The following is a 14,970-nucleotide window of genomic DNA, read 5'->3' on the forward strand; positions in this document are numbered from 1 at the left end:
CTGTGCCCCAATGTTCAGACTAATTCTATTTCTAAAAAAAGTGATTTACAGAATCTTACGTGGATTCATGCAGTTTTTTGAGCAAACTAAAATATAATTCTTGCAGAATGTCTTATGATCTTATACTCCACAACCACTTGATGAAGGAGCAGCGCTCCGAAAGCTAATGCTTCCAAATAAACCTGTTGGACTATAACCTCGTGTTGTGTGATTTTTAACTTTGTACTCCCAAGTCCAACACTGGCACCTCCAAATCATAATTTTCTATTAGCGATCTTCTATAGTGTGATTTTCTACAGCACGAGGTTGTAGAGGAACACAGCTGTTGCATTATAGCAGAATGATCTGTAGTATTGTCCAACCTATTTGCATGGAGTGGTGGACATTGCAATTTTTCTGTTCTTGGGAGGGGCCAGTGTGCACATTTCAGAGAGATCAGGCTTTCAGAAACAGTAAACATGAATTTCAAGGGGGAAAAGTCCAAAGTAATAAATTGATAATGTAATGAATAATTAATTTTTTAAAAAATCAGTAAATAGTGCAAAGCAACGGAATAGAGGGCAGCTGACTGAGTTTTGGTATTGTCACGGGACTTTTAAGTCCGAGACCTAGACTGATGCTATGGGAGACGACATTGAATCCTGCCATGGCAGATGGTAACATTTGAGTTCCGTAGATCTGGAATTTAAAAGGAAAGTTAGTCTTGTGGCTGATTAACAAAATTCTGTTTTACCTTCTTGGCTAAGAATCAGAGTTAGAGCAAAAGACTAGGCCCCACACCCTGATCAGCTGCCAAGAGGATGAAGCCAAGGCCAAGGAAAGGTGTTGGGTTTAATTAACACTTACTTTGGTTTGTGTCTGGTGGGGCACATTCTGCACTAGTCTCATTGGGATTCACATGAAAATGAAGATTTGAAACTGGTTGCCTTTTGGACTGGGGTTTATTTACCTCCAAGCCTGCTTTGTGGATACCTTTTTGGGGAAGGAAGGGGAAAAGTCTTGCCCAGCGAGCCATTGATATACCCTCCTGGTCAGCCAGCTTTCCTGGTCTGTGCTGTTCATTGCTACCTTTTCTATCCTCTGGATTTATCAATGAGGCTCCAGGGCCTGCTTTTCCTGCCTATAGTCTCCCCTTAGAAGTAAAAAATGTAACTCTGCTGCTGGAAGGCTGCCCTGCCCTGGTGGATGGTTGATCTGCCGTTGGCAAAATGTTGATGCCTGGAAAAACAGGGAAACCTGCCTGAAGCTAGTCCTACCATTGATAAAATTCTCCCCTTAGCTGACTGCCTTAGAAAGTGGACAAATAAATAACTCAAGCTCCTTTTAATGCTGCTTCACTAAGGCCACTCTCATTCCACCACCTCTTCCATTATGGTCCAACTGTCATGTCCATACTCCCAAATGTTTCATTCCCAGATCCTCAATGGAGGCTTGACTGTCATTCGTCCTTTTCAGATAACAATCTAACACCCACAAAATAGAGACTCTGCTCAACAGACTGATTCTCGTTTGCCTCCTCTAGCCAGTGCCTCACAGCTCCAGCTCTAGCTCCAACTCCTAGATAGAGTGAAATTACTTGTGTTCTGCCAGTCACTGACTGTTCTCTCCCTTTTCGTGCTAAACCTCTCAGCAGAAACAGAAGAGAGAGATTGTCTCTAATTAAGGGAGCAGCTTTATTTGAAATCTTGTGGTTTCACATACCTGGATTATAACGAAAGGCTCTGGAGGCTACAAAGAACTCACTGGTGGGTCACATGGTTGCTTAAGGATTGCCTGTTGGACAGGCCTAGTTTGGTCTGTGGCGAGCATCAGATAGAAAGTGAAGACTGCAAATGCTGGAGATCAGAGTCAAAAAGTATGGCACTGGAAAAGCACAGCAGGTCAGGCAGCATCCGAGGAGCAGGAGAATTGACATTTCAGATATAAACCTGAGACGGTTAGCAGGAAACGTGAGAGAAACAGTCTGTGATTGGCAGAGGAACACAACACAAGTGATTTCACTCGATCCAGGAGTTGGAGCTGGAGCTGGAGCTGGAGCAGGGACAGAGAGTATCCAAATTGGAACTGGGAGGCATTGGCTAGAGAAGGAGGGGAATGAGAATTGTTCCTGATGAAAGGCTTTTGCCCGAAACATCGATTTTCCTGCTTCTTGGATGCTGCCTGATCTGCTATGCTTTTCCAGCGCCACACTTTTCAACTGTGGCTAGCATCAGAATTGCAGCCCCTGCTAGTGAGATGAATACAGTTATCAAATCAGTGTAACTATACTTTAAGTCCATGTCTACATTATAAGTTTATTGCTGATATATAATGTCATCTTTTATACCATTACTAAATTTGTATATTGCAATTAGTTGTTAGATTTCTGAAGAAGGATCACTGGACCTGAAACATTACCTCTGCTTTGTTTCTGCAGATGCTGCCAGACCTGCTGAGTTTTTCCAACAATTTCTGTCTTTGTTCCTGATTTCCAGCATCCGCAGTTCTTTGGCTTTTTTTTAAAGAGTAAGACTTCCTCCGCTGGGACATTTAATACTACTTTGCATTGGTGCCCTGTCCAGCCGTAATTTTTGTTTCAGCCTGAATTTAGATCAGAACTGCAGTGCTGGCGTGGTGCAAAATCATCTTGAACTGATGTACTTGTGTGCCTTAAGTCTCCTGAAAGTACACTTTGTAAATCATGCCCTTTCTAAATTATGATACAAATAATTTCCAGCAATGCAGACGAATAAAGTTCTGCACATCATGTTTAGGCACACTGTGGTCCGATTAAAGTGTGAAAAGTGGAATGAATCAGTGCCATATGCTATTTGTGGAATTTGTTTGGAATGGTGAGATAGCAGAATCACGCCATTGTGAACTACATTAATGTTGAATGTATTTGAGAGATGTAGTTATTTAAAAATAACAGCTGAAAATGTGTTGCTGGAAAAGTGCAGCAGGTCAGGCAACATCCAAGGAGCAGGAGAATCGACGTTTCGGGCATGAGCCCTTCTTGAGGAATGAGGAAAGTGTGCCAAGCAGGCTAAGATAAAAGGTAGGGAGGAGGGGCGTTGGAAATGCGATAGGTGGAAGGAGGTTAAGGTGAGGGTGATAAGATGAAGAAGGCCTTCCTGAAGAAGGGCTCATGTCCGAAACGTCGATTCTCCTGCTCCTTGGATGCTGCCTGACCTGCTGCGCTTTTCCAGCAACACATTTTCAGCTCTGATCTCCAGCATCTGCAGTTCTCATTTTCTCCCATTTAAAAATAACATGCTGTATAAATTAAATAATGTTTTGTTTTATTTCATTTCCTGTTTTTCTCCCATTTAAACAAATTATTATTCTTATATGGAGTTTGGGGGGATACTGTGCTGCAGTGGTAATGTGGACTAGCAATCCACAACTGTAGATTATTGCTGTGAGGAAGTGGGTTTGAATACCACCATGGCAGATAATGAAATTTGAATTTAGTGAAATTTTGGAAGAAAGAGTCAGTCTAACCACTGATGTAACAACCTATCTGGTTCACCTAGGAACAGTGGGGTACTTTAGAGAAGGAAACTGCCATTATACTTAAGAAGGAAATCAGGAGGGCAAACCAGGGACATGAAATAGCTTTGGCAAATAAATTTAAGGAGAATCCAAAGGTTTTTTACAAATACAGTAAAGACAAAAGGGTAACTAGGAAGAGAATAGGGTCCCTCAAAGATCAGCAAGGTGGCCTTTGTGTGGAGTTGCAGAAATTGGGGAGATACTAAACGAGTATTTTGCATCAATATTTAATGTGGAAAAGGATATGGTAGATATAGAAAGTAGAGAAATAGATGGTGACATCTTGCAAAATATCCATATTACAGAGGAAGAAGTGCTCAATGTCCTGAAATACATAAAGGTGGATAAATCCCCAGGATCTGATCAGGTGTACCTTAGAACTCTGTGGGAAGCGATTGCTGGGCCTCTTGCTGAGGTATTTGTATCATCGGTAGTCACAGGTGAGGTGTCGGAAGACTGCAGATTGGCTAACGTGGTGCCACTCTTTAAGAAGGGTAGTAGGGACAAGCCAGGGAACTGTAGACCAGTGAGCCTGACGTTGGTGGTGGGCAAGTTGTTGGAGAGAATCCTGAGGGACAGAATGTACATGTGTTTGGAAAGGCAAGGACTGATTAGGGATAGTCAGCATGGCTTTGTGCGTGGGAAATCATGTCTCACAAACTTGGTTGAGTTTTTTGAATAAGTAACAAAGAAGATTGATGAGGGCAGAGCAATAGATGTGATCTATATGGACTTCAGTAAGGCGTTTGACAAGGTTCCCCATGGGAGACTGATTAGCAAGGTTAGATCTCATGGAATACAGGGAGAACTAGCTATTTGGATACAGGACTGGCTCAAAGGTAGAAGACAGAGGGTGGGTAGTGGAGGGTTGTTTTTCAGACAGGAGGCCTGTGACCAGTGGAGTGGCACAAGGATCGGTGCTGGGTCCTCTACTTTTTGTCATTTACATAAATGATTTGGATGTGAGCATGAGAGGTATAGTTCGTAAGTTTGCAGGTGACACCAAAATTGTAGGTGTAGTGGACAGCGAAGAGGTTACCTCGAATTACAACAGGATCTTGACCAGCTAGGCCAATGGGCTGAGAAGTGGCAGATGGAGTTTAATTTAGATAAATGCGAGGTGCTGCATTTTGGGAAAGCAAATCTTAGCAGGACTTATACACTTAATGGCAAAGTCCTAGGGAGTGTTGCTGAACAAAGAGACCTTGGAGTGCAAGTTCATAGCTCCTTGAAAGTGGATTCAAAGGTAAATAGGATAGTGAAGGCGACATTTTGTATGCTTTCTTTTATTGGTCAGAGTATTGTGTCCTGATGAAGGGCTTTTGCCCGAAATGTCGATTTCGCTGCTCCTTGGATGCTGCCTGAACTGCTGTGCTCTTCCAGCACCACTAATCCAGAATCTGGTTTCCAGCATCTGCAGTCATTGTTTTTACCTTATTGTGTACAGGAGTTGGGAGGTCATGTTGCGGCTGTACAAGGCATTGGTTAGGCCACTGTTGGAATATTGCGTGCAATTCTGGTCTCCTTCCTACCGGAAAGATGTTATGAAATTTGAAAGGGTTCAGAAAAGATTTACAAGGATGTTGCCAGGGTTGGAGGATTTGAGGCTGAACAGGGCTGGGGCTGTTTTCCCTGGAGCATCGGAGGCTGAGGGGTGACCTTATAGAGGTTTACAAAGTCATGAGTGGCATGGATAAGTAGACGATGTCTTTTCCCTGGGGTCGGGGAGTCCAGGACTAGAGGGCATAGTTTTAGGGTGAGAGGGGAAAGATATGATAGAGACCTAAGGGGTAACATTTTCACACAGAGGGTGGTATGTGATTGGAATGAGCTGCGAGAAGATGTGGTGGAGGCTGATACAATTGCAATATTTAAGAGGCATTTGAATGGTATATGAATAGGAACGGTTTGGAGGGATATGGGCCAGTTGCTGGCAGGTGGGACTAGATTGGGTTTGGATGTCTCGTTGGCATGGTCGAGTTGGACCAAAGGGTCTGTTTCCATGCTATACATCTCTATGACTCTAAGCTAACAAAATCCATTTGAAAATGTTTTATGAATGGGTTCACATGAAATCTTTAAGGTTATATAGATTTTTAAAAACTTCAATTATATTATCACAGTTGTTTTTAATTGAGCTTCTGACATTTTTAGTGTTTCTTTACAGTTTTTTGTTGTAGTCACAAAATGTTCTTTATCTTAGGAAAAGAGCGTGTGTTCAATACACCTCTCTGTGAGCAAGGCATTGTGGGATTTGGAATTGGTATAGCAGTTACAGGAGCCACAGCCATTGCAGAAATACAATTTGCAGACTATATCTTTCCAGCTTTTGACCAGGTATGTTATTCCTATCAAAAAGAATGATTGAATTCCTGTAGATTTACTGATTTTCTTTATGTTCCAACAAACTACCAAGACTATAATGATGGTAATCATATCACTTTTTAAACTATGCCAGATAGACATTACCTCAACATTTAATGCAATTTCTGTCAATTCTGATGATTTTCCAGCATGCTTTCTCTCAAAGCTGTGGACGTGGTGAGAGGGGATACTGAGATGCACATTCTGAGACCAGGTGGCACTTAGTTAGGTTCTGCCGTAATTCTGGCGTCAATTATATTGCATAAACATTTTCTTTCTTTATCCAGTCATTTCTTCCATTTATGCTTTTTGTACTGTTATTCCTGCGTTTGTTTTTGACAGTCTTGAAATACACATATTTGATTTGGAAACAAGCATTCAAGATTTGGTGCCATTTTTGCTTTGTCATGAGACACATGATACGTTGATGATTGAGTTTTTGCTTAATCACAGGATCATTCTCTATCAGTTAATCTACTACATAACATAAGAAAATACCTTACTATGGAAAGCTTTGTGAACCATAGTTTCAAATTTACCATTTCCTCTTGAGTTTGGTACCCTTACCTCAAATGTTCATAGACTAATTTCAACATGTTGTTTTCTGAAAGAAACCCAGGAGAAAGTAAGGACAGCGGATGCTGGAGCTCAGAATCGAGAGTGTAGTACTGGTAAAGCACAGCAGGTCAGGCAGCATCTGAAGAGCAGGAGAATCGATGTTTTGGGCATAAGCTGCTCCTCGGATGCTGCCTGACTTGTCATGCTTTTCCAGCACTACATTCTTGACTCTGAAAGAAACCCAGCAATACTTGCACTTCTTTAATTTTTTTTGCCAGTCTATTCCTTTTACATCTGCTGTTTTACAGATCAGAATGGTGGCTCAGTGGTTAGCACTGCTGCCTCACAGTATCAGGGTCCCAGGTTTGATTTCACCCTCGGGCGATTGTCTGTGTGGAGTTTGCACATTCTGCATCTGCGTGGGTTTCCTCCGGGTGCTCCCTTTTCCTCCCACAGTCCAAAGATGTGCAGGTTAGGTGAATTGGCCATGCTAAATTGCCCATAGTGTTAGGTACATCAGTCAGAGGGAAATGGGACTTTGTGGGTTACTCTTTGAAGGGTCAGTGTGGACTTGTTTCCACACTTTAGGTATTCTAATCATTGTAATCTAATCAGGAGCATATATGTGCAGAAGTTTGCCGTTGGTACATTTTGGTTTACTTGGGAAAAGTTTTTGTGATTTATTTGAAAAGTAACCTAAATTAAGTTTTCTTTAAATTTTACCTTTGCATTTATTACTTCTCTTGTAGGGAATCGAGCTGAAGTCTATCTGCCATGGGAAAATACTGCATATCTGGGAGATCTGAAGCAAGTGCTGATGGCGTCTGTGGAGAGAGAGAAAAACAAATTTCAAGGCCATTGACACTTAATTGAACTGAAGGAGACCTGAGGGTGATCGTTTTAATGCTGTTGACAAAGGGGAGGAGGAGCGAGTTGAGCATGCCCACAGCAAAAGACAGAGAAAGTAATAGTATCATCGGAGAGATGTAGACATTGAACCTAATTCTAATTCTAGATGCAAAATCTTTGTTCATGGCAGGTACGAATAGTAGAAAATAGATCAGCTGTGGTGAGAATCAGCTGTGGCAAGCCATCAAGACACTGGGAGAACTATGTGTGTCATTCAATTGAGAATAGTACTCATACTCTGAAGTTGTTAAACTTGATTTTGAGTCCCAGAGTTTGTAAAATGCCTGAGCACAAAATGAGGCACTGTTGTACCAGCTTCCTTTTGGCTTCGTTGGAGAATTTCAGCCAGCTCAGTTAGCGTGAGAGCCAGATGGTGCATTTAAATGATAAGTAATTGAAAGGGTGAGATTGTTCTTCTGGACAGATTGGAGGTGTTTTAGAATGTGATCACCCATTCTGTGTTTATACTTGCCAATGAAGAGTAGAGTGCATTATGTGCAGTAAGTACAGCAGGCACATTTCAAACAAGTTCAAGTAAACTGCTGCTTTACCTGGGAGGGGTGTTTGGATTATGAGAAGGGAAGATGTAATAGAGCAAGTGTTACACCTTCTGCCATTACTTGGGAATATTTCACATAGGTTTGAGAAAGCGCAAGGAATGGGCCAGGATGTAATGGAGGGAGTGGTCCCTGAGGAATGCTGACAATGGACTAGAAGGGAAGATATGATTCTAAAATAGTGGACTCAGAGTAGCGTGGATCTTGCAGCTGCTCCCGAGATTCAGGCTTATTTCAAGATTTACTTCTAGACTTATTACAGTTATTATGTTTTAGTTGTATAAGATTTTTACTTTGATTCAGTCTTAGTTCTTTAAAAAAATATTTGGGTAGGTACATGAATAAGAAATGTTTGGAAGGATATGGGCCAAGCACAGGTGGGACTAGTTTAGTTTGAGATTATGTTTGGCATGGACTGGTTGGATCGAAGGAATTGTTTCTGTGCTGTATGACTTTGTAACTATGACTTTATATATTTGGAATTTGTAAAATAACAGTGGATGACCCTTTGACTGAGGAGACTGGTGGAATGGAAAGTGATAATAGGGGAAGCTTAACATTATGAGAGGGAGGAAAAGGGGTGAGGGCAGATGTGTGGAAAGTGAGTTGGGGATGGCTTAGGGCCCTCTCAGTAAATGATGGGGGTAAATCCTCAGTTGAGGAATAAGGAAAATGTTGGAGGCACCCCAGTGGAAGGTGCTGCATTCCATCCCCCTTTTTCGACAGCATAAAAGCCATAGTTTTCCCGTTCTTTTCAGTTACAAAGAAGATTCATTAGACTTGAAACATTAACTCTTTTTTTTCCCTCTCCACAGATGTTGACAGATCTACTGATTTTGTTCACTTGCTATGTGCCTTGTATTTTAACATAAACTGAACGATTTGTGAATCACTTGAATATTAAGTATTGAATCTTTCGGCCGTTTTACAATAGGATGGCTTCTATTTCCCTGTTGCATGTGTACAGATAAAATACATTCCAGAGAAGATTACCTAAGGCATTGAAATAAAACTGTAGTTTCACTGTTTTCTGATTTCTTTTCAGATTGTTAATGAAGCTGCTAAGTATCGATATCGCTCTGGCAACTTATTTGACTGTGGAAGTTTAACAATTCGTGCACCTTGGGGCTGTGTTGGTCATGGATCGCTCTATCATTCGCAGAGTCCTGAGGCTTTCTTTTCCCATATTCCTGGAGTTAAGGTGAGCATCCCTGGCCAGCTTAATTTTTAGTTTTGTAAATTAACTAGTTAAAATGCATTTGATCAGCTTCCATGTATTGATACAGACCCATAGCAAAAAGTTATGGGCAGTTTTAGAAAATCATTGAGAAATCAAAGTCAACGGAGGAGGAACGGTGAATATTTACTGTCCAGTTGAAGGTTCAGTTCAAGTTAAGGTCCAAAAGTAAGTACAGTATGATTTTCTTCGCTCCTGTATAGGTGACCCTAGACTTTGGGTGGGTTTGATATTTGTGTTTTGAGATCTTCATGTAGTTCCAGGATATTGACATGGCCATGTTACAGAAATGGCAATTTTTTTCCAAGTCAGAACGGTGCACGGGACTTAGAGAAAACGTGCAGATAATGGTGTTTCCATGCACCTGCTGTACTGTCCATTAGTGGATAAACTGTAATGAATAAAAAAAGTTAATTTTCTTCCTACTACCTTAGGTTGTCGTATTCATAATTGTAAGGATATATAGGTGTCCTGTTTTGGTTTTAGTAATGGTCCTACACAATCTAATAACACTTGACTGAATGGTCCTTCAACAACTAGTCTAACTATGGAAGATACTGGTTTAATTAATATTGAGATTCTCAAGCAACCTAGAAAACATGTTTAACGTGTTTTCCAAATTGTACTACATTCTTAGAAAGTTTTGACCAGGCAAAATGCCTATTTATCAATGCTTTCTGTTTTCCTAAATGTGCTGCCATAGGAATTTCATGCGTTACTTGCAATATCTTCTTATAACATGGGTGCCTCCATCTCCTTTAAAATATAATTGCACTCTGGGAATCTTCAGCCTTTGTTCAATGTGAGTTGACTGTGGTAACTTGTTTAATGCAGGATCTGCTTTCTGAGCTTTCATCAGTGAAAACATGCCAAATACCTCCTTTGAATTATCCTCATCCTTGAAGAAAGGTTTTGGCTAGTCTCACATATGCTTGTGGTATTGCTTTAACCTCAGATTATGGGACATGTTTAGCCATTGCTCTGGTCACCACACATAATGGAATAATATTGGGGCTTGTTCAGATAATTATTTATCATCAATATCTTCAAAGGCATTTTATTCTTTTGATGGACGATCTGCCAAAGAACATCAGAGGAAGCCAGCTATCTGTTACTAAAGACATCTAATATCTACACACAGGACAGACCGAGAGAGAGAGAGGGATTTTTGGTGCTTTCTCTTTGTAGGTTGGATGTTGCTGTTGCACTGGTAGAACACACACTCTTGTACTCAGGATTCAGTCAAAATGTTGTTGCCAAGCATTTGTGCCTTCGTTCATAACCCGTTAGATTTGTTCTGTCTACTTTTGCATTCACTGTTCCAGGAAAGGCAACACTGCATACAACTCTCAATATTCTACAACAAGCATGATTTTAAAACTGTAGCCATCTCTTTACACAGACCTACATTGGTTTAAAGCAATAGCTTCCTTTCTTTATTGCACAATCCAAAAGTAGGGGATAGAAAAGGTTGCGATCTTTACACCTACTTTTGTAACCATAGCTTTTGTGTGGCTGGTCCTGTTCCGTTATTGGTCAACAAAGATGCCTAGAAAGTTGATGGTGGAGCAAACATTCATGGTAATCCTGCTGAGTAATGATGAAAGCTTGTGAAACTTTTGTTGAGATGGCCATTTCCTGGCACATTTGTGGCGTGAATATTACTTGCCGTTTACCAGTCAAAATCTGATGAGCCTGGACTGTTTAGCTACTTGAGATGTGAATGGAACAGAACATTGTGTAGTCATCAGTGAATATGCCAACTTCAGATTTTTTTTGATGGAAAGATGGTTATTGATACAGTGACATTGATGAAGCAACTGAAGATGGTTGCATCTAGTACATTGCCCTTGGGGAACAGCTGCAATGATTTCCTGGGGCTCAGATGATCAAAAACAATAATTTTTTGAGCTGGATATAACAAGAGCCTGTTGATGGCTTTACCACATTTTCTAGTTTTCGGGCAAACCCTTAATGTCATATTAGATACTATGCTGCCTTAATTTTAGAGGCAGTGACTCTCTTCTCACCTGTCTATGTTCAAACCAAGACTCTAATGAGGTCTGGGACCAACTGAACTTAATGATAAGGTTAATGATGAGTAAATACTGTTTGATAGCATAGATGCTATCACCCATGAACTACTTTGCTGAAGTTGCTATTATTTTTCAAACCAAGTTCCAAAGTTTCTACCTTGAGTACATGAAAAAACCATTTAATATTCTTTGATGTGCTTAATTACTGGCCTCACAAGCCTTTCACTTACTTCTATCTTCACTAAATTTGGCAGTTTGCCATGCTGTATTTGTTGGAAAATGTCTGCCTCTTTTGCGTTTGGACTGGTTAGAAATTCCCGCAGAATTTCGAACTGATCATGGATGCATACGCAAGTCATGAAAGTACCAAGGTGCAAATAAGGGGTAGGAATTAGTCCAGAAAATTGGTGCATGCTCATTTTTCACAAACCTAGTGTGATGGAATGTTTGACACTGATGATTGACATTGGTAAAATCTCTAAATCCTTTCTAAAACAGATTTTTCTTCTGTGAATCTTAAATAGAAATGCCTAATTGATTTGTGTCTCAGATGTTTGAAATGCTGTAGATTGTGTTTTTCCCCGTTTCCTGTAGTCACCCACTTCTGTGGAAGTTAAAAGTGAAGACCATATATATTTGAGTAATAGTCACTTTTTTGACTATTTTTAAAGGTTAAATTTATGGGTTTGACTATTACATGTATATTACTTTTGAGTGGCTAAACTTTGTGCCCATCAAAATTCGTGCCATCATTAGCAGAAGCCCAATTGATCTCTAAATGAGTAAAGAAAAAATCACAATGAATTACAGTCATTCTGAAAGCCCAGAACAAAACACAACAGCTGGCAGAGTGGAAGACCCATATCAGAGCAGGATGACCGGCAGATTGGAAACCTGGACTGGAGTACAGTGACCGGCACACTGACTCATAAATGTTGATCCGTTATCTGTGAAGAACTAGGATCAAGTTTTACATGTAAAGTATGGAAAATTCCAGATTTTTGGCTAAATAGAGGGGGTTGACTTGTACATGAGATCGACTTTTACTTGAGTATATATGGTCACTCTTAGCACAAATTGCAATGTAAAAAGTATAGGCTCAGAAAGCATGCTTGATTATGTTATGATGCCTGCTTGAAGGTATTAGTGGACACATTACGTTCCAGACTGAAATCATATTTTGTTTTGTTTTTAAGGAGGTGGTCTCTAACTGTTGCTAATACTGCAGATTTGGTTTTAACAATAAAAGAAAATTATTATGAAAAACAAAGAAAAATTATAAATTTTAAATATAACACACAAAGATTTGGAAACACACAGCAAAAAATATGCTCTCATTAATCCAAAAGCAACCTTTTGCAGTACAGGTTGTTCTGTTATAACATATGTTTTGTTAATATGAATTCGCTGTAATGCAGTTGCTGAATTGAGGACACTGTTTCTAAAGAGCAAACTTTTAAGACGTGTGTTGGCTGTAATGAGATTATATCGCCAGCACTTTAAACGCTTTTCTAAAGTGCGATTTTTCTGTAATATGGGGTTGCGCAAGAACACAACCATTGCATTATAGAAGAACTACCTGTACTCACATCAGAGATAATTTCTTTCTTTCTTTCTTTATCCCTTTGTTGGGCTTAATTTAACTGTGACTTTGATTCCCAGTTCTGAGAATCTGATATCCTCTTGCTTGATTTGTCAAATAAGTAGATATCTTTATATATATCTTTAGATGTAAAATATTAGTATAAACTTGCTGAGGTTGAAGTAACTCCTCCTAGCCTGGAACTTTTACTGCATTCCTTAATCTAAGGTATCCTATTATTAACAAATCTAAACTGTCTCTCTTCTTCAAGAGATATCCCTATCTTATTCTTTCATCAAGAGCAATTGCTTCATATATACAAAAGTACCTTGCAGAATTGCCCAAACTGAAACCAAAGAAAACCTTTTTTTTCAAGTTACAGACTTCCTTTAAGCTCAAAAAATTCCATCTGAAAGCTTAATGCACAATGCTGTTTACTTTATTCTCTCATAGCCTCTTCCATTGTAAATAAATTCTCCTTAGTCTCTAAAATGTCTGAGTGTTTTTTAAAATAAATCACCATGATTACAGAAGTACTTAAAAATTAATCATTAAAATTTTTCAAACACACAGAAAATTCAACTTTAAAAATCTAAACACAAAAATAAATAATAAAGGGGCAAAAAACCCACACCTTACAATGCAGTTCTTATAAGTAGTACAAAGAGTATTGCCTTGCTTATGTATTGTTATTATCCACATTTAATAATAAAGACTAAGAGTTAAAGCTAAAACGTGAAAGTTCATGTAAGCATTTATAATCTACATAACCACGTTACTTTTTGTGCAGTGACTTTAACTACAAAATATCTGCTAGTGATCTCCAGAGTTTGAACAGAAACCTATGTAATTTTCATTAGATCACTGATTGAAGTTTAGGTTGAACTTTCTTAGATAGCAATGGAATGCATTTTCTTTGAACTTCAGACTTCTGCTGTAATCTCTGAGGGCAAAAGGAACCAAGGTGTAAAATTAATTATATGTTGGAATGTGTTGACGTGTAGGGAGTAAAATGGAACCAAAACTTGCCTGACTGAGGAAGTGAAGCTAACTTGTAAAACTTGAGTAAAAGTTGAATGTATCTGCATTATTACCGAGAATGAACATGTAGAAATGGCATCTAGCATTGGGTGGTCTGAAAAGCAAATTATGGTAAATATAGAACTGGACAAATGCTAAAATCTAAAGACAATTCCAAGTCTACTGTCTGCTCATTCAGATGTGTCATGATTGTAACTTCTTCATGAGGTAAGTGTTACAAACAAGAACTGTATACTGGTTGTAAGATTTTTTAACATGATTCTCCACATGATGCATATAGTAATATAGACTAAAGACTTTTTGTTGCTTTTCATGTTTAGGTTTGTCTCCCTGCTGTTTTGTGTATTTTCCTTGCGTTTTGGGAAGTGGTGAGATGTAGCAAGAAAAGGGACCATGTTTAGCTTTGGGCTGCATTTAGATTAGGATTGTGGATCACATATTGCCATTCAGATTATTTTCACTCCCCTAATCACTTGTGTTTGCCTCTGTTCTATCACCTTCCCCGAATATTCCATTTCAAATTCCTGACCAAAAAGTTACCTTTGTATAAAAAGCAAAACTAGTATAGTTGAGTTTTGAAAACTTGAATAGCTAGTAGCAACTGAATTGAATTAGATATAAGTTTGCATTAGGCTGAGACAACTGGCTTTAGCTATGGGCACCCCATCATGCACGGCACTAAAGTACATCTTTTCGTCTTGCCATGCTTGGAACAGGTCAGTATCACAAATATACTTGCAATTGCTTACCAGATTGCGAAGTCTTGGATGAAAACCGAATATTCGCAAATATTCAGCAGATCTTGCAGCGTCTGTGAAATGTCAGCATCTTGTATTTTTAATTTTAAATTTCCAGCATCTGCAATATTTTGCTGATATGTCTTGGAGCTCAGTCTTTCTACCCAATCTGCAACAACTTATAACCCTCTGATCATCAGCATGTTTTAAAAAATTGCCTACGCCAGCAGAAGCTATAAATGCAATAGTTCTTTTATAAGAAAGACATGATGCTTGCCTGGAGTAATGGGCAATATTTATTGTTCAAGCAAAAACACTAAAACAAATAATCAAGTCATTAATCTTATTCCTGCTTATAGTGTAGGACCTCCAGCACCAGGTGGTGATAGTGAAGGAGGGCACCAAGCAAAGGAGC

At 39.4% G+C, this 14,970-nt stretch overlaps 1 protein-coding gene across 1 annotated transcript in view; it reads left to right on the forward strand.

Annotated features, from left to right (window-relative positions):
• Nucleotides 1-14,970, forward strand: part of bckdhb (branched chain keto acid dehydrogenase E1 subunit beta) — a 312,116-nt gene that overhangs the window by 58,099 nt on the left and 239,047 nt on the right. Inside the window, exons 4-5 of the mRNA XM_072553417.1 lie at nt 5,738-5,871; nt 8,968-9,123. Of these exons, the coding sequence (XP_072409518.1) occupies nt 5,738-5,871; nt 8,968-9,123 (290 nt within the window). The remainder of the gene's footprint in view (nt 1-5,737; nt 5,872-8,967; nt 9,124-14,970) is intronic.

Source organism: Chiloscyllium punctatum, chromosome 3, assembly GCF_047496795.1.
Source record: "Chiloscyllium punctatum isolate Juve2018m chromosome 3, sChiPun1.3, whole genome shotgun sequence".
NCBI lineage: Eukaryota > Metazoa > Chordata > Chondrichthyes > Orectolobiformes > Hemiscylliidae > Chiloscyllium > Chiloscyllium punctatum.